The following is a 23,049-nucleotide window of genomic DNA, read 5'->3' on the forward strand; positions in this document are numbered from 1 at the left end:
TCTTTCTACCTTTGGCAGTGATATATAGTTCCTGGCACATAGTTGATGCCTAGGACATGCTTTTTAAAAAAGAGAATAAAAAGAATGATCAAACCTATTATTAACAGTTACATAATAACAATTCTACCTATACCATCTTTTCCAACAAACTGTACTTTTTTCATTCTAAAATTTACCTTCTTTCTATTAGTTCCTTCCTTATTGACTTCAAACATTGTGAAGTCTCTCCAGGCTTAAAAAAAAAACAAAAACAAAAAAAACCCAAAACTTTCATCAGATACTATCATTCTTACAAGCTGCCATTATATATCTCTTCACTTCTGACAAACTTCTAAATAAAGCTGTCAACATTTCACACTCCTTGTCCAACTACAACTATCTCCTTTGCTGGATCGTCATACATGTCATGTTCTCTAATTTGGTATATATGCAGCTCTAACACTAGAGCTAGTCTCACACCAAACAAAGTCCTTTGGATATTGTAATGTTCTGGTTTTCTGGAGGTCTCTAGGGCAGCCTTCTTTTCAGCAGAGTAATCACCACAAGGATAGCCAGGTGTTACAGTCCAAATCCTTTATTATCTCCTTCACAATCTAGTTTCCTTGCCTGGGGCCCAGGGCCAGTTTTCTGGAGAGCCTTTCAGACCAGCCTTGGTTTCGATGGGGGAAGTGCAGGAGGCCTGCCACCACGGTGCTGTGAGATTAAGATGAATGAGTCCAAGGGCTTGTGCTTCAGCCTGCAGCCACCACAAAGGTGGATGATGGAATGAATGGTTGGAATCTTTCTCTCAGTCCCACCCTGGCTGAGTCTATCCCAGCTTATATGCTCTATTATAATTATGTTATCGTAAGTGTGAATCTTGTAGAACTATATTAAGTATTAAGTACATGTACTGAACTAGAAAACTATTAATCACCATGCTAATCTAGATAATCATTGTCTTATCAATTCCACTGAGCTAGCACGTTGTGAGAATCCTTGTTTCAAGTACACAAGTCTGGCCCATAACAGGATATCTCAAACTCTTTATCCAATGGGCATTTCAAATATAACACATTTAAAATGGCCCTCCCCTGAATTCTTTCTTCTGAATTCCCATCTTGTCAGATGGACTCTCGTTGTCATAGCATCAACCACAGGATCAAGGTCACAGCATGAGTGCTATCCTTGACACCTTACTCTAACTCATACTGTACAAACATCTTTCCATTCATCTATCACAACCTTGGTTCACAGGATCTTATCTAAAACCTGCTTAAACTAGTCTCCCTGCCTAAAATCTTATTTTACTCCAATCACAGCCAAATATTTACCTAAAGGTCTGACCATGTTATTAGTCTGCTCAATAAACTCCAATATTTTCCTATTAAATATAAAATTCTGTTTGGCACTAAAGCTCTTTATCATTCTGCCTTCTTACCAGTCCTGTCTTCTTACATGTTATTCTGCATCATATACTCTTAAATCTAGCCATATTGTGCTACTTGCAGGTAGTCCTAAAATATAATATACCATCTTCAATCTCTTTTCCTTTATGCTGGTTTTCCATTATTCCTGGAATACTCTGTCCCCTCACCACTATGTTTCCTTGGCTTCAATCAAGATTTAGCTCAGATTCTAACTTCTTGCAAAATGCCTTTCCAAATATTTCCTGCTGTTCAATGCCTTCTTCTTTAAGAGTGCTTCTTATTCATTTCCTTTACATGCTTCTCTCCCATTAGAATGCAATCTCCTTAATGGCAAGGCTTGTTTTTGCCTTTCTTTGTGCCTTTAGGACTAAACACAGATGCTGGCCCATAGCAGGTACTTAATAAAAGTTTGCTGACTGAAATGCTAATGAGGTACAGAAGGATATTTTAGTTGAATCTCAGTCTGAGTTATGAACAATAAAAATGAAAAGATAGGTTAGGATAGGTTGCTTCAGATGTTAAAAGCTAAACAGAACTGTATTTTTATATATTTTCCAACAGCCAATAGGATACCAGTGAAATTGACTGAATAGTAAGCCACCTGGTAAGAACTCCTTTGGTTACAGTGTATAGGATGAACATAACTGGGGTGAGACTTCAGGCAAGAAAAACGAACAAGAATCTGTTGTAATAGTTGAAAGTAGAAGTGAGAAAACCCTGAATTAAGGCAATAGATATGGAATATCTTGAAAGAGCAGTAAATATGGGACTATCTCGAAAGGGCCATATTGGAAATTCAGAAAACAAGTAATACCAACAATTTTCTCCATTGTTTACAGAGGAAGGAATGAAGATTCGGAAGGGAAGTTATGCCAAGGTCACAAGACTAGTAAGCATTCTAACAAGCAGGATTGAAGAGGTTTAATTCTAAGTTCAATGATCTTGACAGGATTCTACAAAATGGAATACTTATCTAATTTAATGTCATTTTGAAGTTTCAATTTACACAATAAATTCTAGGAAGCTCAACACATTTACTTAAAATACGCACCAAGGGATTCCCAACAGGGAATCTTAAGCATCAAAGTTAACTCAGGTCAACAGCAGAGCCCACAGAAGGTAGTTAATTCTTTTTGATCTCATTTGGATTTTAATCCTTACTATGAAAACATCTTTTATCTACACATCAAATTTAAAATGAGAAGATGAATTAGTAAAAAAAAAAAAAAAAAAAAAAAAAAAAGTACTTATTAGTTACTATTTGGCAGGCATTTTGCTAAATCAGATAATGTTTTGAAAGGAGATGACATGGTTTGGAACAAGCAGCCAAGAATTATATTTATGCTAATTTCTTAATGGGGTTACTATGAGACAATGAAATAATAAATGCAAAAATATTCTGAAAACTATAAATCATTATTCACACATACATATTTCTCCACCCAAGCTAGGTGCCTTCTTTTTCTTTAGAAAAAAGAATCATGTCAATAGTATACTAAAAAGTATAGATAATTACATACAACTAGCCCCTCTAATCCATTCCACACTTATCAACTCACCTTCTCCTGGAGGTATATAAGATATACATAATTAAACATACAACACATCACACACACATATGTGTGCATACACATACATATATGTAGGTAGACATAAATGTGAGTCTTTGTGTATATAAAACAAATATAAACATTTATTTACAAGGACTTATAAACTAGGAAGAATTAGGCAAAGCTTCTTTTAGGAAGAAATACTAGATTCTTGAAGAAAGGAAGAGATTCTAAGAAATGAATCTCTTCCTTTCTTCAAGATTCTAGTATTTCTAAGAAGTGAAGATGAGAAGGAGGAATGTTTCAGGAATGAGGAATAATGTATGCAAAGGCATGGAGGTGGATATAATGTTAAGTAACGTATTATGAACCCCTAGCATGTAAGTTTAGCTGCAATTAAGGGAGCATGAAGGATAATGTGAGATCTATTTGAAGAGATAAACTGAAACCAGACTGGAAAATTTTATGCGCTAAATAGGAATTCTTATTTTATCCTAAGGCCATAAAGGAGGCAGAAAAAGGAAGAATGGAAAAGTGTGAATAAAGTTAGGGATAAGAAAATAGAAGGGACTCCTAAGATTATCATAGACAGAAGGAGGTGATAGAGAGTTAACTAACGACTAGAAATATAGTTGCAGGTGGGAATACAAAGGAAGAAGTCCCTATGAGCCATCATCCTATGTGAAATTTTATGCATTATTCTATCATGCCCTGAAATACTGTCAGGAGAAAAGTAATGTTAAATTAGTTATTATATGAGAATAACAACTCCCATTTCTATAGTGCTCTTAAAGAAACACTTTTTAAAAAAAAACTCTAAAATCCTGGAATAGAATTTACTTTAAAATTAGTTAATTACAATAATTCTAGCTCTAATAAAAGGTTTAAATATAGACCTTTCCATACATATAATAACATTACAGGAAATGTATTAAATTGATACATCAAAACACAAAGCTCTCTGAAGAATAAGAATCACCAGTTACTGTATTACATATCCACTCACCAAATCCTTATTTACTATGTAGAATAAAAAATGATTTTCTTTATAACTTTAACATCTCCTCAATCGTCCTCACGTGTTAAGTATTTGTAAAGCTATGTTGATTTATGACTTCCAAATTTTGCACCTTACCTAGGCATTTTTTAAGAGGCAAAAATCTACTGAAAATCTGCTGGCACAATTAAAACAAAGAAAAATAAGTAACAAAACAGATGTGGCACTATACCTTTCTGAGGTCTAATGATAAAAGATTGTGTAGCTCCATTAACTAGTCGGCAATATCCATCTATTAAGTCAGCCATATTCTCTGCAATGGTTAAAGATGGGGCTGTCACTGTGAGAGGCTAAAGGAGAGAAAAGAGACATTATTGTTGTTATCCATACTCAAAGGAACAGCTGTGCCATGACATCAGAATTCAGTATAAATTTAAAACCAGAGTAGAAGCAGTGGTCAAACAAAACATATTAGAATACGTGAATGAAAAAGGAAGTATGACATTTAAGTACACAATTCCTGAATGTGTAGTGGGAGAAATAAAATAAAAACTGATTTGTCTAAATATAGAACAATTTCTTAAAATAAATGTCAGAAAACCCTTTTTCTTATGCAGAATGTACAGAGATATAAAGGAAAGATAATAAATGAAAAGCTCCAAGTTCTGAATTAAAAAAATAATACAAACAATTTGGAAAAAGGCAGGTATGATATTGTACAACAAAATATACAGTGGCTTTGAAGTTATAGGTTCTAATCTCACCTCTTGCCACTGTCACAATCTATGCAGCTTTAGGTAAATCCAAAAATAAAAAATGGGGGCTGCTTTTAGATTCATGCCAGTTCCAGGTCTATCATCATATGATACAATCATCTTGGGAATTGTTGCAGTTGTTCAGTCATGTCAGATTCTTCATGACTCTACTTGGGGTTTTATTATTAAAAACACAGGAGGTTCCTCCTGCTCATTTTCCAGATGAGGAAACTGAGGCAAAATGGTTAAGTGACTTGTCCAGCATCACACAGCCATTAAGTATCTGAGGTCAGATTTGAACTCAGGAAGAAGAGTCTTCCTGACTCTAGACCTGGTATTCTGTCAATTGTTCCATCCGACTGCTCCCTTAGCGGTTAATAATTTTGCTTTTCTTCCTCCTCCCATTCAACTTGCACTCAATTCATGTAAGTATCACCATTTGGTAGTTTTATTTAAAGGCACAGAAATCATTATTTCCCAGAATCTTTGAGTTATGAGTGTCTAGAATGTATATTTAATACAAACCAAATAGAATAAAGATTTTTTTCATATCTATGACAGGTGGTCATCTAATTATCAAATTAAAAGACCTCAAGTAGAGGGGAACTTTTTGAGGCAGTTCACACAATTTTGGGATAATTGTATCAATATGTTTTTCCTTACTTTAAGCCTACAGTTTCTTTTTAATTTTCATTCATGAGGAGAAAAAAAACCCCCAACACTGATTCTTTTCACTCTATTCTGAAACCATCTAATGCCCATATTGCTACATCTTTTTTTTTTTTTTTTTTTTTTAAAAACAGCATCATTTCAGGCAAACTACACCATTCTCCTTATCTAAGTATTTTCAAAAAAGAAAATAAATCTAGCCTGGCACAATCTATTGCTGATGAAGCAATGATGGCTCTATGTATTCAAGCCTTTCTTTTCTAGATATTTACTATCTTTAAGACAATAATGATACATTTAAAAATTATGGAACAAACTGAATTCAATGAATGAATCAATAACTAAGCACCTATATTGTCAGATACTGGGCTAAGTATGAGGGATATAAAGAAAAAGTAAAATTTCTCTGGATATGTAGAAAGAAAGAATAAGATCAGGAGGAAGCCTAAGTCACAAAACCAGAGAGAACAGAAGAATGAGGGTGCCCAAAAGATGAAAGAGTTTGAGAAGGAGAGAGGGGGAGACAACGAGCTGCATTTTGAACAAGCTAAGTTTTTATACATCTAGTATATCTGATTTTAAATGAATAGTCAACAGTTGAATTCATGATAGCTTTCGAAGTCACTAAGAGAGAAGAGGTACAAGAGGAAAGATAGAGCACAGAATCTTGGGTATTACAAACAGGTAGGTACGTGACATGACATGGATAATGACCTAGCGCAAATATGTCAAAACCAAAAAACAGAGGAGAGCAATTCAGGAGAAGCAGAGAATCAGCAGTGCAAAATACAACAAAGGTCAAGAAGTATGGGTGACAAGGCTCTTAAGATTTAGCCATTAAGATGTCACTAGCAGCTTTGAAGAAAGAAATTTCATGTGAATGATGAGGTAGGAAAGAGGAGAGATTGAGAGAATTAATTGGCAGCAAAGAGTAAACATGAGTTTTTTTTTCAAGGTGTTTTTGTTTTTATCTTAAGTTACGCAGCTGTTCAATACTGATAGGTTCCTTACTGATCTTTTTCAATTTAAAAGTTATCTAAGATGATATGAAAACTTTAAATGTCTTGAATAACATTTCAAACTCATTTAACACTCCTTTAATTGTTACACAATCACTTTTCTTGTATCTTTTTTTTTTTCATTAAGAGTTTTAGGACATTCTATATTTATTAAGTGCCTCCTGCATACAACATTTTAATATATTTATTTCAAATAAATACAAAATAGAAAAAGAAAAAAACTGTCATATACACATAAGAATGAGAGGATTCAAAATATGTATATTTCCTTTTCAAGAAAGTGAATATAATACAAAAATTGGTACTCAGAGCTATCCATCTTTGCTTCCTTCCTTGTAGGTTTTCTTTGGTTCCCTGCTATGAACTTTTAACTTTATATTTCTGCTCCCCCACCTCCCTCAAGCAAGTTATAGTTGATATTTTTTGTATCCATATACACACTTACACACACTGTACATACATACACATATATACATACCTATACTCATACACACATTAACATATATATGTAAGGTTATACTATGCTTGTTTGTCTTCTGTTACTCTGAAGGTGGATAACATCATCTTTCTGAGGTCCAAGTCTCTCCATATTTTTCTAAATGTACCAATTCAATATTTTCTAAGCCACAGGAAAGTTCTAACTTTATACTAATTGTTTTGAATAGTTTAAAACAATATTAATATGCTTGACAAATAATGTAGTTTTTCTATTTTGATTAAATCTATTGTAATCTTAACTTTATCTAATATCAATGATTCTGATTCCAGCTTTTTTCCCTAATATAGTCTACTCCTGATCATGATTATTATTTGTGTGTACTTCTTATTTCCCATCCCTACTGACTCTTCTCTTTCACTTTTACCCCCTACTTTGCCAATTCCTCTTCCACTCCAAAGAACCTTCCGTTATCCCCCCTCCCATTCTCATTAATCAATCTACACATACCTCAATATCCTATTCCCTTCCCGTCTTATTTCTTTATAAATTTTGAAGAGTTCTAGGTATATATGTATTGTTCCCTCTTTAACCCATTTCTGATGTGAATAGGATTTCAGAATTACCAGCTCTCCTCCTCCTTTATCTAATTCCTCTCTGTCAGTTCTTGCTCTCACACCTCATTTGTATAACATAATTACAGTTTTTACCTCTGTAGGTGGTTTTGCTTGTTAGAATCACATTATACTCAGCTCTTTCCCAATCTTTCCAATTACTTTCAAACTATTCAATTACTGACAATTTCAGACATATGGTTTACATTTCCACATATAAAAAGTCTGTCCTTATTAATTCCCTTAAAATTAGTCGTTGATTTCTCTTGTCTTTTATATGTCAAATTTTTTACTAAGTTCAGGTGAGGTTTATTTTTTTGTAACAAAATCTTGAAAGTCTGAAAATTCATTGAATATTTTTCCCCCATTCAGGATTATGCTTAATTTTGCTGGATATGCTATTTTCAGCCGCAGCTCTAGTACTTTTGATTTCAATATATAGTACTCCAAGATATGAATTAAGGTAGTTGCTGATTGGTTTTCTGTGATTCTAATTGTAGTTCCAACATATTTGAACTGTTTTTGTTGCTACTGTTGTTGCTTATAAAATTTTCTCTTTGATTGGGGGATTTCAAAATTTAGTAATGGTGTTCCTGTAGGGTTTCCCCTTAAGATCTCTTTCAGGTGGTGATCAGTGGATTTTTTCTATTTTTACTTTCCTCTCTTGTTCTAACATTTCAGGATAATTTTCATTAATTATTCTTGTATTATTGAATCAAGTTTCTTTTTTTGATCATAGCTTTCAGGTAGTCCAATTACTGTTATTTTTCTCTTCTTGTTCTCCAGATCTATTATTTTTCTAATGAGATGTCTCATAATCTTTTCTATTTGTTTCTTTTATTATTTCATGGTCTTTTATACCTTTGCTGACTTCCCCCTGCCCAATTCTAATTTTTCAAAGAATCATTTTTACCTTTTAGAAAAGGGAAGTATCTCCTTTTCTAGCTGGTTGACCTTCTTTTCATAATGTTCTTGTTTTTCTTGGATTGTTCTTTTTTTTTTTTTTTTTTTTTTTTTAAAAGCTTTTCCTCAACATCTCACATTTAATTTTTTTAAATAAGTCTTTTTATTTCCAAAACATATGTGTGGATAATTTCACAACATTAACCCTTGCATAGCCTTTGTATTTCAGATTTTTTCCTCCTTCTCCTATCCCCTCCCATAGATGGCAAGCAATCCTAAATATGTTAAACATGTTATAATATGTTAAATCCAATATATATATACACATACACATTTATACAATTATCTTGCTGCACAAGAAATATCAAGATCAAAAAAAAAAAAAAGTAAATGAGTAAGAAAACAAATGCAAGCGAACAACAACAAAAAGAGCTAGAATGTGATTTACATTCGGTACCCACAGTACTCTCTGGGTATAGACGGCTCTCTCCATCAGAAGACCATTGGAACTGATTTGAATCATCTCATTGATGAAGAGAGCCACGTCCATCAGAACTGATCATCATATAGTCTTCTTGTTGCTGTGTACAATGATCTCCTGGTTCTGTTCATTTAACTTAGCATCAGTTCATGTAAGTCTCTCCAAGCCTCTCCTGTATTCATCCTGCTGGTCATTTCTTACCGAACAATAATATTTTATAACATTCATATACCATAATTTATTCAGCCATTCTTCAATTGATGGGCATCCACTCAGTTTCCAGTTTCTTGCCACTACAAACAGGGCTGCCACAAACATTTTGGCACATACAGGTCCCTTTCCCTCCTTTAGTATCTCTTTGGGGTATTAAGCCCAGTAGTAGCATTGCTGGATCAAAGGGTATGCACAGTTTGATAACTTTTTGAGCATAGTTCCAAATTGCTCTCCAGAATGGTTGGATCCGTTCACAGTTACACTACAATGCATCAGTGTCCCAGTTTTCCCACATCCTTTTCAACATTTGTCATTATCTTTTCCTGTCATCTTAGCCAATCTGAGAGGTGTGAAGTGGTATCTGAGAGTTGTCTAAATTTGCATTTCTCTGATCAATAGTGATTTAGAGCACCTTCTCATATCTCATTTAATTTTCAAGTCTTTTTTTGAGTTCTTTTATGAATTCTTTTTAGGTAGGTGATATCTGACATTACTCTTTGAAGTATAAGAGTTTTTTTTTTTTTTTTTTTTAACTTCAATATTCTTCTCTGAAGACTGAACTACAGTCTTCCCTATTCCCATAGAAACTTTCTATGGTTGAAATTTTACTCTTTTGTCTTTTTTTTTTTTTTAAATTACCACCTCTAGTTTTGGGGTGGGGGATGATGGTACCTCCAGCCTCAAGATCTCTTTCAGTTCTTCCCTGTGACCTAAAGCAAAAAACTAAAAAGCTTACCCTCTAGTAAGTGCCTATAGTCAACAGTTTTTCTGCTCCACTGTCTCTGCACTCACTAGGCTCGTGCTGGCTTTTTTTAGTCCAGGGCCACATCTCCGCAGTACAACTGGACCTTATTCCTTATCAGTAGAGTTTCCTCAGTCTTCCCCACTTATGACATCAGACTCCCCACGTAGTGTGAGAAGTGAAAGCTCCTGTGGCTGAGGTAGAGGCTAACTTCCAACCCACCTAAGCTTCAGTGTTTCAGTGGAACTAGACTAGATGAAGGCTAGTTCCTCTGGTCCTATTATTTTTCTTCAGATCCTCTTCCTTGTCCAAGGAGGACCACTGTTCTACCATAACTACTATAGATTTTTTTTGATGTTACCCCTAAAGTATTTTGCCTTATTTGTGGGGGAAATCTGGAGAGCTTGGAATTTTCTGACTTACTCTATCAGCCATTATCCCAGAATTCTCCTCTCATCTACTTTTTCTAAAAATTTTGGGGATTAACAATAAGAAGTAAAGAGTCATATCAAATGGCAAGTAGATTTATTGTTTGTAGCAAATAGTTGAAGATTATATACTAACTTGACATAGTAAATTAAAAAAAAAAATTAACTTTCAGTTAATTTCTTGAGTGAAAATTGTTAGTGATCACATGTCTGGGTAGGAAAGGTCCCTAATTATATCCTGAATGTATCGTTGGCCTGGCATCTCTTTACAATCAATCAGCAAAGAGTACACAATGGGTAAAGTTCTTTAAAAAATAAAAAAACTAGCATTATATAAACCCTTTAGAATTTGTGGCCTTTTATACTACTTGTAGGACTTTGTCTAAGTACCTCAATGTCCTTGGGCCTTGGTTTCCTCATCTGTACAATGAGGGGCCTCTGAGCTCTTTTCTAGCTCTAGAACCAGGAAGCCTAGGCCTCACCACTTGGAACTACAAAATCATTCCAACAGTAATAAAATGGAAATAAAGGAGCTTTGCATCTAGCCTTGTTCTACTAAAGAAGTGCACAGATAAAAAGAATTAGTAAATGAGATATGTCTTCATACATAGGTATTTCACATTAATGTTGCTAATGTACTTTGTTTCAATGAATACATCCAAATATTTAACTAAAAACTATATTCTCATCTACTGTCATTGGACTTCATGGTGCTTTTCTTCCATCACACTTTTAATATTTAATAACACAATTATTATTATGGTACGGATCCATGAATTTTTTAAAAGTTTAACAGTAAATATTAATTCTCCAAGAGAGCAAGAACTGATTAGACAATAACAGTTTTTATATATTTGGAACAGTGGTCCACTTAGAAGGTTAAGTAATGATGAATCCTGAAGTTGGCACTAGCTAATTTCATTTTAGGTTCTAATAGTTACTAATTCAACTAATGCAATCTTTTTCTTTTTTTCTTTTCTTTTTTTTTTTTTTTGCAGAGGCAATTGGAGTTAAATGACTTGTCTAGGGTCACACAGCCAGGAAATGTTAAGTGTCTGAGGTCAGATTCAAACTAAGGTCCTCCTGACTTCAGGGTTGGTGCTCTATCCACTGTGCCACCTAGGGGCCACCTAACACAATCTTTAGGGGCCTCAGTTTCCTCAATCTAAAATGGGAATAATAATAATACTAATAATACTTAGGCTATATCTGTCTAACAAGGTTGTTACAAAGGAAATCCTATATCACAGCAAAGGGCTACATGAAAGTAAGTCATGATACTATCATTACTGTTAGCCTGGGAATAATCCCTAGGGATCAGGTAGAGTCTCTTACCTCAGGTGCTCCTGCTATTTTCAGTTGCAGCATTCCTTTTCTGTCTTTGTCATCACTGTTTGAATACTGAATGGTCTGAACTTGATTGAAGTCTGCAAGATGTGTAGGCTGTAAAGGTAAAGACAATCTAAATGTCTTTATACATACCTAGTACACTGTGTTGTCAAAACACATTCTGGCTCAATAATTTTTGATTTTGATTTTAAAACTGGGAAGGGGGGGGAGTGATTTGGCCTTTTGTTTGTTTGTCTACCCTCTACAGAATTTATTTCATCTTCTCCCTTATCTTGCAAATGATTTCTTCTTCATATATGTGATAACTGTAATAACAATAACAGTGTAATTTCTATTATAATTATTTTTGTAACTAGATAGAAACTCCTAAAGGGTAGGGACCATGTCATGTACTTTTATGTCCCTTCTGTTCAATTTTGTATACAATAAGGACTTGACAACATATTGGATTGAATAAACATGCTGAATAACAACTTGTGTATTTCTTGATTGACTCTTGCAACAATTATATCCCAAATATATTTGTTAAGGAAAACTACTTCCAAGTAAGAAATAAAAATATCACTATGCCATAATTATGTGCAGTACATACAGCTACCAATTTTACACATGAAGTCATAAGAACAGAGATCTAGGTTCTAGCATCACCAATAGTCTGTGATTTAGGTAAAATTAAACAGGCTCTCTGAATTCAATTTTCTTATCTGTAAAATACAGAAAATACCTGTATTTCTTACCTAAGTTGTTGAAGGAGAGAGTTTTATAAACTATAAAATGTTATATAAATATTTATCATAGTGGAAATTACCAATAAATTTACAGAAAATACAGTGACTAACAAAATGCATAAAAAAAATCATTGAGTTCACACAACTAAGGAATTTCAGTGAATCTTCAAAGGTTATTTATTTCTGTCTCAATGCACTGGAAACTTTTCCATGAAAAGAATCAATGGCAGAGTTACAGCTTCTAGTAAGAATGACCTATTTTTTCTTACTTTGATTCAAAGATTAAACTATTCATTCACCTTTGAGTGAGTGTATTAAGAATACAGGGGTACCCTGCATGGGCAGTTGTAGTGACAAAACAATACAGAGAGACTTACATTGGAGCCCTTGTCTGTAAGGTAACTGATGCCTTCTTCTGGGCCAATTGCCAGCTCCACAGAAATGATCCAACTTGACTTTTTGGGGTGAATAGATGAAAATTGTAGGTTGAAGGAAGAATAAGCACAGGATCATAAGCAAATGAATAAATGAACATGAATAAATAATAAATGAATAAAGGACATAAAGAGAGCTAGTTTAATTCATGGTTCATGGAACATTTAAATATATTTCACCAACAAAGGTAAAGATTAATAGCCAAGTGGTGTTGTGGAATGAGCACTGGTTATGGAGCCAAAGAACTTCAGTTTAAATTCTTGCTCATAATACTTAAGCAATATTGATTATTAAGTTAGCTTAAAACAATCTGAGCTGCTTCTTTCATATAAGATGATATCTAATGGTCTCTTTCTGAAAGAAATTTCTATTAGAAGTCATAAAAAGTGCTATAAGTCACAATGATCCAACGTAGCTTCACACAATCCTAAGATCCTTCAAAAATTTCCAAAGAAAAACAATGATTAACACTACATATGTTACAGTAACTTTGTATTTATTTTGCTTGGTCGGAATCTATGATTTTATTGTTACAGAGAAGGCATGGTAAGGAAATTTCTTTCTCCAGTTCACATTAGAAACCTTGAGAGCTCAAAGATGGCACACAATACATGTCAAAGGTGGTATTTTTTTTTTTGACTCTGACAGTATTTCTATATCTACTTTAATATCACAAATCAATAATAAGTTAATACTTTTTTTCCCTCAACCAGTTGTTTGATTATAGTTTTTAAAGCAGTCTGTTGAGCTTGCCAATTAATTATATTTTTATTTACTCATATATTTTTTTTAAAAGCCACAATTTGAATGTATTGAAATTTTGAGGAATAGTTAAATTAACAAATAAATCATATGGTTTAATGAAAAGAGAAGTATCAATACATAAACACTTTCATGAAAAATGAAACAAAGTTTCATTTATTAATCAATGTGACTAAAATTTCCCCCCCTTTTTACCCAATGCATATAAAGTCAATATTTTGTGGTTTAAAAAAAATTTGAGACAAAATTTTCAATCAGAAATGAAAGTATAGACACTCTCCATCATATAATGTTCCAATGGAGCTTTACAATAATACAATCAATAATAAACTATTCACACTATAATACTGTTCCACCAAGTAAGAGATCAACATGGAGTATTTAACGGTTATTCTAACATTGTTTTTCCAACTGTGTCTGACTCATCATGACCCCATCTGGGGTTTTCTTAGCAAAGATATTAGAAGAGTTTGACATTTCCTTCTACAGCTCATTATAAAGATAAGGAATTGAGACAAACAGGATTAATTTGCCCAGAATCATACAACTAGTGTTGGAGGTCAGATTTCAACTCGGGAAGATAAGTTTTTCTGATCAGGTCTGGGACTCTAATTCATTCTGCCACCTAACTGCCTTTCTAATATTTGAGTATAAATGGGTCTCCCTTGTACTTAGTGTTACTATTAGTACATATACATCAATATCATTTTTATATACCAAACTCTTTACTGTAGTGGTGCTTCACTGAACACTGTTTTTATGGAACCAATTAAAGAGTTTGGACAAGGTATACTTGTAAGCACAGCTAACTGACTGCAAAAACAACACACAAGAAATTAAACAAAAACAAAGTACCAAAAAAAAAAAAAAAAAAAACTTGGCTTCTCAGCAGATTGCCCATTTTCTTTATTACTTCTTAGACTTACCCCAAGAGCACATTTGAAGCATTCTTTATCAAATCTGTACACCGGAGAGAGAATTTCAAAGAATTTCAGAATACTTTCTTCTCTATTAAGATTGGCAAACTGACGAAATGTTTGTTGTATCAATTTTCTGAGGGTTTTGGCCTTCAATGCAAAATAACACAAAAACAATTCAAGTAAGCAACGTTTAAAAACCACTATTCCATGAGACACGTAGGACTACTGCAGGTATATCTCCTCTTAGCAGCCGTTTTCCTCATGTTCAATCATACATCACAAACTGCCTACTATATATCTTGACCTGGATTAGATAACAATAAATACATTTCTTTCTAATATAACATGGTGGCAATTTACAGAATTACATTTACATATTAACAAAAGTCCCTTTAAGTCTCATGAATCTATGAAATTCCAAACTCCAATTAAAAAGTGATGTTGTTAAAACAAGTAACAATATGTTAGCACTTTTGGTTCAAAACATAGCTCTAACATAATGAATAGCTCTATTATGGCTGAAAAAGTCCCAGACTAAAAGGAGACCTGGGTCCTCACCAATAAAGCATTTAGTCAATCAGTAAACATGAAGCATTTATTTATATGCCAGGTCCTCTAATCAATGCAAAGGATACAAAGACAAAAAACATGTTTTCTACCCTAAAGGAGCTCACATTTTAATGGAATGTGATCATATGGCAAATAACAATGTACATACAGAAAAAGCATAGATGGAAGGCAGTAAATACGAGAATGAGAATGTGGAAAACAGGAGAGGGCTCTTCTGACAGAAAGTGGAATTTAATCTGTCTGTAACAAAGAGGCTAACAAAGTCAAGAGAAAGAGACGAGAGAACTCTCCAGTAGAGTAGAAAACCAGGGAAAAGACACAATATTAGGAGAGAGAAAGAATAAAGAGGCCATTGTCTCTGGATTGTAAAGTATGTAAAGGGGAGTAAGAAATAAAAAAAGGTCAGAAAGTAGAAAAATATGTAGAGGGGGTGTAAAGAATAAAAGACGACTGGACAGTTAAAAAGGGGCCAGATTGTAAAAGTCTTTAAAAGCTAAACAAAGGATTTTGTATTTGATCCTGGAGGTTACAGGGACCTGTACTTTGAACTTTACTTAGTAAAGAAATAACATGGTGCTTTAGGAAAATCACTTGGAAAGTTCTACGCAGGATCAAAAGGAAAGACTTGGGATAAGGAGACCAATCTTAAGTTCAATATAGGTAGCCCAGGGAATGGGTGATGAGGTGCCAAGTAAGATGGCTATGTGAATAGAGAGAAGGGGACAAATATGAGAAATGTGAGAGTAGAAATGAACAGATCTGACATTGTATGAGCTGTGTGGGAAATAGAGCATATGAAAGTGGAAAAAAAATAGTATTAAGATTTTAAGGTAAAAATACAGAGGCGAGTTGTAAGAAGGATCTTAGTTCTTGAGAAGTACTGCATGTATTTCTCCCACGTCTGCAATTTTCTCTTCTTGAGCCTTTTCTTAAATACTCTGAATTTGCAGAAGAATTTATATTTTTTTGGGTATTTTTAGAAGAGTTCATGAATTAGCACAAGGTAGGTAACTACAGTAGCGAGGTGAACAGGGAAATGTATTTTGTCTTTATTTTTTTTAGGTGAGAAAAATTTAAGTTCATTGACACAGTTTTTAAACCAAACCAGGTATTAATTATGGATATCTTAAGAAGACAACTGTTGAGTACATGTTTACTAATGTTCACTAATACAAATTTTTTAGATTCAATCATCTGGATAACTAGAAATTCCAGTGATTTCTTCCGGCTGAGAATTCTACTATAGTAATAACCTACCTTATGCTGCCATACATACATTATTGTTCTATTTGTGTTGTCTAGTTTCCATAGCTACATGTAAAGGCAAGATACTCCTGTATCTCTTCTAAGAGCTAGCATGATTCCCGTCACTAAGTCCCTGAGGAAACATATAGTGACAGTATCATCTCTATTTCATAGACTGGGAAATTGAGTTTTAAAAAGGTTTTGTGATTTGGCCAAGTCTCCCAGCTTTAAAATATGGGTTGGTGAGTCTTCAATCAATCGATAAGCACTTATTAAGCACCATTATTTTGATACAACTACTGTGCTAAGCACTGGGGAAAAAAAGTAAAGTGAAGGAAAACACTACTCCTTGAAAAGAGCTGACATTTTAATGGGGAGGGGGATAGCACAATAAGTTCATATAAAAACAAATGCATCATAAATGTAAAGTGAATGAAAATAACTATATACTAATTAAATATAAATCAAGTCAGTAAATATTTATTGACTACTATGTTCAGGGCACAAAGAAAAGTGTTTGGACTAAAGAGAAAGGTAAAAACAGTTCCTAACCTAGGGGTCAAAAACACACAATCTAACAGGGAGAGAACATACAACCAACTATGCACAAAAAGATCATAATATATTTTAACTCAAGGCAAGAAGTCATTGCAGTTTATCAAAGGAATGATACAGTCAGAGCTGTACTTTAGGAAGATATAAATAGAACTGAAAAGACTTGACAACAGATATGAAAATGATGTGTGTTTGGGGAGGTTAAGAGAAAATGAGAAGTCAAGATTGACACCCACATTGCCAAACAAGGATAGGAGGGATTGGGGAAATGGTTGTACCCTCAAAAGTAATATACAAGTAAGGAAAAGGGAAGAGTGTGAAGGAAAAGTTTCGGTTTTGGACACATAATTTATTATTATTATTTTTAATGGCATATCTACTTCAAGTTGTCTAAAAGGCATTTCACAACATAAAAATAACCAGAATAAAGATGATAACTGAATTTGGATGAACTGATTTGAATTCCTGATAAACTAAATGGTTAAAATCGCCAAAGAGAACTGGGTCCAAGATAAGAGTTGTAAGGAATCCCTCCAGCTAATGATCAATCCCTAGAAAAATATCCAGTAAAGAATGAGGAGGATCACACATGATTGGGAGGAAACCCAACCAATATTAATGATATGAAAACCTAAAGAAAAGAAAGCATCAGGAAGAGAATGTTTGATGGTGTCAGAGGCTGCAAAGATTTCATAAAGAATTGATCAATAGTATTAAAGGTTGCAGAGGTCAAGAAGGATGAGAATTGAGAAAAATTGTCTTTTGATTCGATCATTAAGAAACCACAGATAATTTTAAAGCATGGAGTTTGGAAGGGAAAGCACAAGCAGCAGAGAGGAAAGGAGCCACCCAAAAGGTGGAATCTGAATTCCATCTGTTAAGAGGCTCTCTGAGTCCATTCCAGGAATGTAGGATGGCCATTGCAAAAGGCAAATAAGCAAAAAGTATTTATTAAGTGCTTTCTACATTCTAGGTACTGGCTCAGCACTGAGGATACAAGTATAAGTAAAAAGAAACTGGGTTGGTCCTCAAGGAACTTAAATTCTAATGAGGAAAAACATCAATAAAAGGGAGCTGAAAAGGAGGGAGAAAGATAAAGTACCTACATGGGCCATAAAGACAAAGTCCAGAGCATCAGAAGCACAACCAAGGGGGAAAAGAAGTATGACTGGCCTGGACTGGTCTCCCCAAAAATGGAGATCCTGGAAGGAACTTACCAATGGAAGAAGGAAGTCAGAAATGTGAAGTGATGTTCCAGGATGAAAAGGACTGGAGTACTGAGGGAACTTTCAGGTGGAGAAGGCAGCTGAGTAATGGTGGCAAAGTCTGAGAGTCAGAAGCACAGTCAGGAAGGGAATTAGAGATTAAGTGTATATAGTGTGTGAGTGATAGAAAGATGACCATTTTGTTTACATAATAGAGTATGGGAGGGAAAATAATAAACCATAAGACTGAAGGACAGGCTGAGCCCAAACTGTGAAGATCATTTTATGATTAAAAAAAAGGAGTTAGTTTTTATCTTACAGGAAAAAGGAAGCAATTATAGAATCAACTGAGTAAGCAAGTCACATGGCCACATCCAAATCTTATTGACTGCAACAATACCAGCTCTCACATCTATTCCCTTCTCTCTGTTCCCAGGATTACCAACCTAATTAACGTCAGCACCTATCTTCTGGACTACAGCAGTAATTTCCTAACTGGTCTTCTTGCATCCAACTTCTTGTCTTTCCAATCGCTATCAAAGTGAAATTCTTAAAGTAAAGGTCCGATCATGTGATACCATTTTTCCATCTTCCTATTCCTGTCCCTCTCCATCCCTCTAGCTCATCCATGCTCAAGAGTGGCTTTCAATTACGTTTAAAATAAAGTAAAAAAAGTAAAGTACAAAACAAAATAAAAAAATAAAGTAAAATAAAGTACAAAATACCTTTAAAATAAAGTACAAACTTTTCTATTTGGCATTACAACTTGGAACCAATCTATACCTCCAGGTTGACTATCCACGATTACTTTTTCATACTCTCTATAGTTCAATCAAAATGGTTAACTTGATTGTTCACCATAAATAATTTTATTCCTTACCTCCCTATACCTTTACAAAGCTGTAGAATGTTCTTAGTTCTGTTCATTGCTACTTGTGGGAACTCTTAGGTAACCTTCAATCAGTTTCAGATGTAGTTTTCAGAGATCTTTCTTGATTTTCCTCTTTTTTACTGTCTTTTCTGTCATGATGTTTTGTTGACTTTGTATACATTACATTTACTTGTCTATGAATAGTTTAACCTCCTACCCTGATCTGCAAACAATACTCCTTGAAAGCTAGGATGTAATATGGTGATATAATGGTTGTATATGCTCAGTTGCTGTAGTGCTGTAATTGTACTGAAGCATTTAAGGGCTGAGAGGACACAGAAAAGTCTCTCAGACACAGAAGTCTCTCAGCTCTCTTCTCCTCCCCCCCACATACACAGAAGACTAGGGACTCCATCTTTGACCATCCTCATGGGTCTCCTGCTTTCATCACTCCTCCACTAAGAGCAAGTTCTCGAGTTGGTCCTGAGATCCTCCAGAAAGCTAGCCCAGACATTACACCAATGACTCCTATTATCTTCTAATAATGGGAAAGCAGTCTAATGCTTTTGTGTACATCTACACAAAAGTAGAAATGTTTTTACATTTATAGTTTGCCTATCATAATTAATTCTACACATATCTTCTCTTCCCATTAGACTATAAATTTCTTAAAAGTTTATTTGATAATTGCGTTTCTAAAGCCTTGAATACTACTTCTACATAGGTGATACAAAGTCAATGCGTACTGTTCTGAAATGAATTGTTTTCAAGGAGTAATAGTTGTTGCTTCTACACACAACATTCTTGTGGATCTACAGACTAAAAAGCAGTGACATAATATTTTTGAAACATATAATAATATAATCAAAGGAAAAACAATATCAAATTAGAGTAATTTCTGTTAACATTAATAAATGGTATAAGGCAAATTACAGCCTATCAGTGGTTAAATGTGAGGAAGAACGACAAAATAAAAGACAAAACATTGGGATTAGAGTTGGTAAATCTTAAATTTTTTTCTACTATATGGAACTGAAATCCTTGGCTAGCTGCTTTTATTCAGCTTTTGAGAATGTAGCCTTTAATGCTTTGGACAGATCTAATACAGCATTCCAGGCCTGAATGACAGAAGAACCATGAGTAGTTTTTTTTTTTTTTTTTTTAAATAGTCTTAGGAGAAATAAAAATGTAAAAAATTGAAAACTAGATTGAGGGGTTAAGGAGGAAGAAGGGGAGATAAATCACTATTACACAACAGAGGTATATAAAAGAAATGAACCTCACATTAATTTGAACTGGATAAAGGAAGACTGAATATAATGAAACCCTTTTCACCTCCTTTCTAATATTCATACATAAAGATTTCAAAAAATACATTAAACTCAAAAGAGAAATAAATAGGATGGGAAAGGGAGAAGGGAATCAAAAGGGAAGGCTGAGTACATGAAGGAATGTTTGAGGGAGACATGTGAAAGGAAGATTAAAAAGAGAGGAAAAGAATAAAAACCTAGGATCAAGAGAAGAATTGCAACAGGGAGGAAACAGTTATATGATCACAAGTGTGATGCAAATGTCCTCTCTTCTATCAACTCATTAGCAAAGGGAATAGAAGCAAAGAGAAGAAAAATCACAGTACAGGATGGAAGAAATGTAATTAACAATCACAAATGTGAATAGGAATGTGATGAATTAATAAAGGAAAACAGATACACAGAGTGGATTAGTAAGTAGAATGTGTTGTATTCAGGAAACACATCTAAATCACAAAGATTTATAGAGTAGAAATGAAGATCTAGAGCAAAATTTATCCTGTTTCAGCTGAACTCAAAGCAGGGGTGGCAATCATGATTTTAGATAGGGCTATGGTAAATATAGATTAAGTAGTAAAATTATATTAGGCTTAAAGGCATGAAAAATAGTGAAGTAAAATCAATATTTAACACATTTGTATCCTATAACAGCATCTAAATACATTTTTAAAAAGTTAATTATAATGGAGAAATAGAAATAAAGCTATAATCACAGAAGATCTTAATGTACTCTTTTCAGACCAAGACAAATCTAACCAAAAGATAAATAAGAAAGAAGTTAAAGATTTGTTGTAAGTTCTAAGAATAGAACTTCAGAAAAAATTAGAGTTAAACTTTAACAATTACCAATTGAGAACAGAAAGAAATTTACATATCCCCCCTCAATAGTAACCTAAAATCATTAAAAAAAAAACTGAAATCATGTGATGGGATAGAAAGACCTGACCAAAAGGAAGCAGAAATACTAAGCATATCATTTACTAATCATAATGCAACAAAAGTTGTATTAAATAAAAGTCCTATGAAGATAGTATTAAAAATAAAACACATTTTTAAGGAATTAGTGAGTATAAGATCAATTTCTAGAAACAACAGAGTATGTCACTGAAGAAAACAATGACCCAATATACCAAAACCTGTGGGATGCAGCTAAAAGTAATTCTGAAAGGACATTTAAATCTTTAAAGGCTTTCATAAAAAAAAATGAGTAAGTCAGTAAATTAGGCATGCAGATTAAAAAAAATTGAAAAGTAAAAAACAGAAAGAAATAAACTTAAAAAGTAATAAAATTCTAAGCAAAAAGATGAATGAACTGGTCAAAAAAATCTAAGAAAAAATAAAGATGATATTAATCTAATTTGTTTTTTTAAGAGAAGAAAAAACAAACTATTAAAAGTGAAAAGGGGAAATCACATTAATTGAAGAGAAAATAAAAGAATATTACCAGAATGTATTTTGCTCAATTATAGCATACAAATTATAGCTAACAAAATTTTTAACTTAGAGGAAAAAGATGAATATTTACAAAAATATAAAATACCTAAATAAAAGAATAGATTACTTAATCCAATACAAAAAAAGAAACCATGCAAGCCCAGGATCAGATGGATTCACAAGTAAATTTTATCAAACATCCAACGTTTGATTAATTGCAATGTGGCTTTAACTGTTGGCAATGACAGGAAAAGATTTCTCCAATCTCTTTCCAAGATACAAAAATTGTCATGACATCTAAACCTGAGAGAGACAGAAAGAAAACTATGGACCAACATTCCTAATGAATACTAATTCAAAATTCTGACTGGTTCCCTGCTGCCTGTGAGTTTGACATCTCTGGAATGAAGAGAGAGTAGGCCTAGGAGTCAAAAAAAATCTGGATTCAACTCTTACCTCCTACATACTGGCTGTTAGATGTTGGACAAGAGATAAATAAACCGGTGACTCAAGAAAATATCTAAAAGTATAAGGTATAGAACAAATTTCTGCATTGGCAAAGGAATTTTTCCCCAGGAGTTCACTACAGTGACATAATCATAGGGCTGATGCTACTACTGAAAAATAAAAACAAAATCTTACATTTATATAGCAATTTCTTATTTGATTTTTACAACAATTTGTCTGGGAAGTGACAAACACTTATAAATGCTTCTTGTAATACTCTACCTCTTTATGGTTTTCCATTGAGGTTTTATTTTATTATTTTTTTTAATTAATAAGGATTTTTAAATTAATGTTTTCTCACTATCTCCTCACCCCTTTATATACACAGTGCACAAATTAAAAACATAAATCTGTGGACCAGAAGAACAAATTCTCAAATTGGCCATATATTTAAAAATGAGTCAAATATGTTCTAAATTTTGGACCACCTTGGAATTAGGATACCAATCTGATTGTCTTTTTTTTTTTTTAAAGATATTCTCTACTTCCCAAAACATGGTAACCAGAATTGAACACTATGCATCAGAGGTGGTCTGAAAAAGGCAAAGACTGAACAGGATTAGAATTTGCTTATTTCTAAGTGCTCTGGGTACCGTAACACAATCTAAAATCCCATAAGGGTTTTTTGACTCTCATATTTAGTGTTGAAGAATTTGCTTTTCATTAAAACCATGAGGACTTTTTTCAGACCATTTGCAGCATAATAACAATTCTGTATCTTATATTAGTGAAATTGACTTTGAAATGACTATGTGGATTTGCAGTAATGAAGACCTGAGTTCCAATTCTTCCTAGGACAGTTGACAACTGTGAGACATCAAGTCAGTCACTTAGTTATTCCAAACCTCAGTTTCCATCTAAGTAAAATGAGGAATAATTTGCCTCATAGGGCTGTTGTGGGATCAAGTGATAGAATGAATAATAATAAAAAAACTGTGCAA

General features: G+C 33.6%; 1 protein-coding gene across 18 annotated transcripts in view; it reads right to left on the reverse strand.

Annotated features, from left to right (window-relative positions):
- Window positions 1–23,049, reverse strand: part of PTK2 (protein tyrosine kinase 2) — a 368,410-nt gene that overhangs the window by 141,924 nt on the left and 203,437 nt on the right. For all 18 annotated transcript variants that reach the window (XM_031947265.1, XM_031947245.1, XM_012541848.3 and 15 more), the window contains 4 exons: window positions 14,418–14,558; window positions 12,672–12,749; window positions 11,552–11,659; window positions 4,189–4,306 (listed from right to left, as the gene is read on the reverse strand). In XM_031947265.1, coding sequence (XP_031803125.1) covers window positions 4,189–4,306; window positions 11,552–11,659; window positions 12,672–12,749; window positions 14,418–14,558 — 445 coding nt within the window. The remainder of the gene's footprint in view (window positions 1–4,188; window positions 4,307–11,551; window positions 11,660–12,671; window positions 12,750–14,417; window positions 14,559–23,049) is intronic.

Source organism: Sarcophilus harrisii, chromosome 1, assembly GCF_902635505.1.
Source record: "Sarcophilus harrisii chromosome 1, mSarHar1.11, whole genome shotgun sequence".
Classification (NCBI taxonomy): domain Eukaryota; kingdom Metazoa; phylum Chordata; class Mammalia; order Dasyuromorphia; family Dasyuridae; genus Sarcophilus; species Sarcophilus harrisii.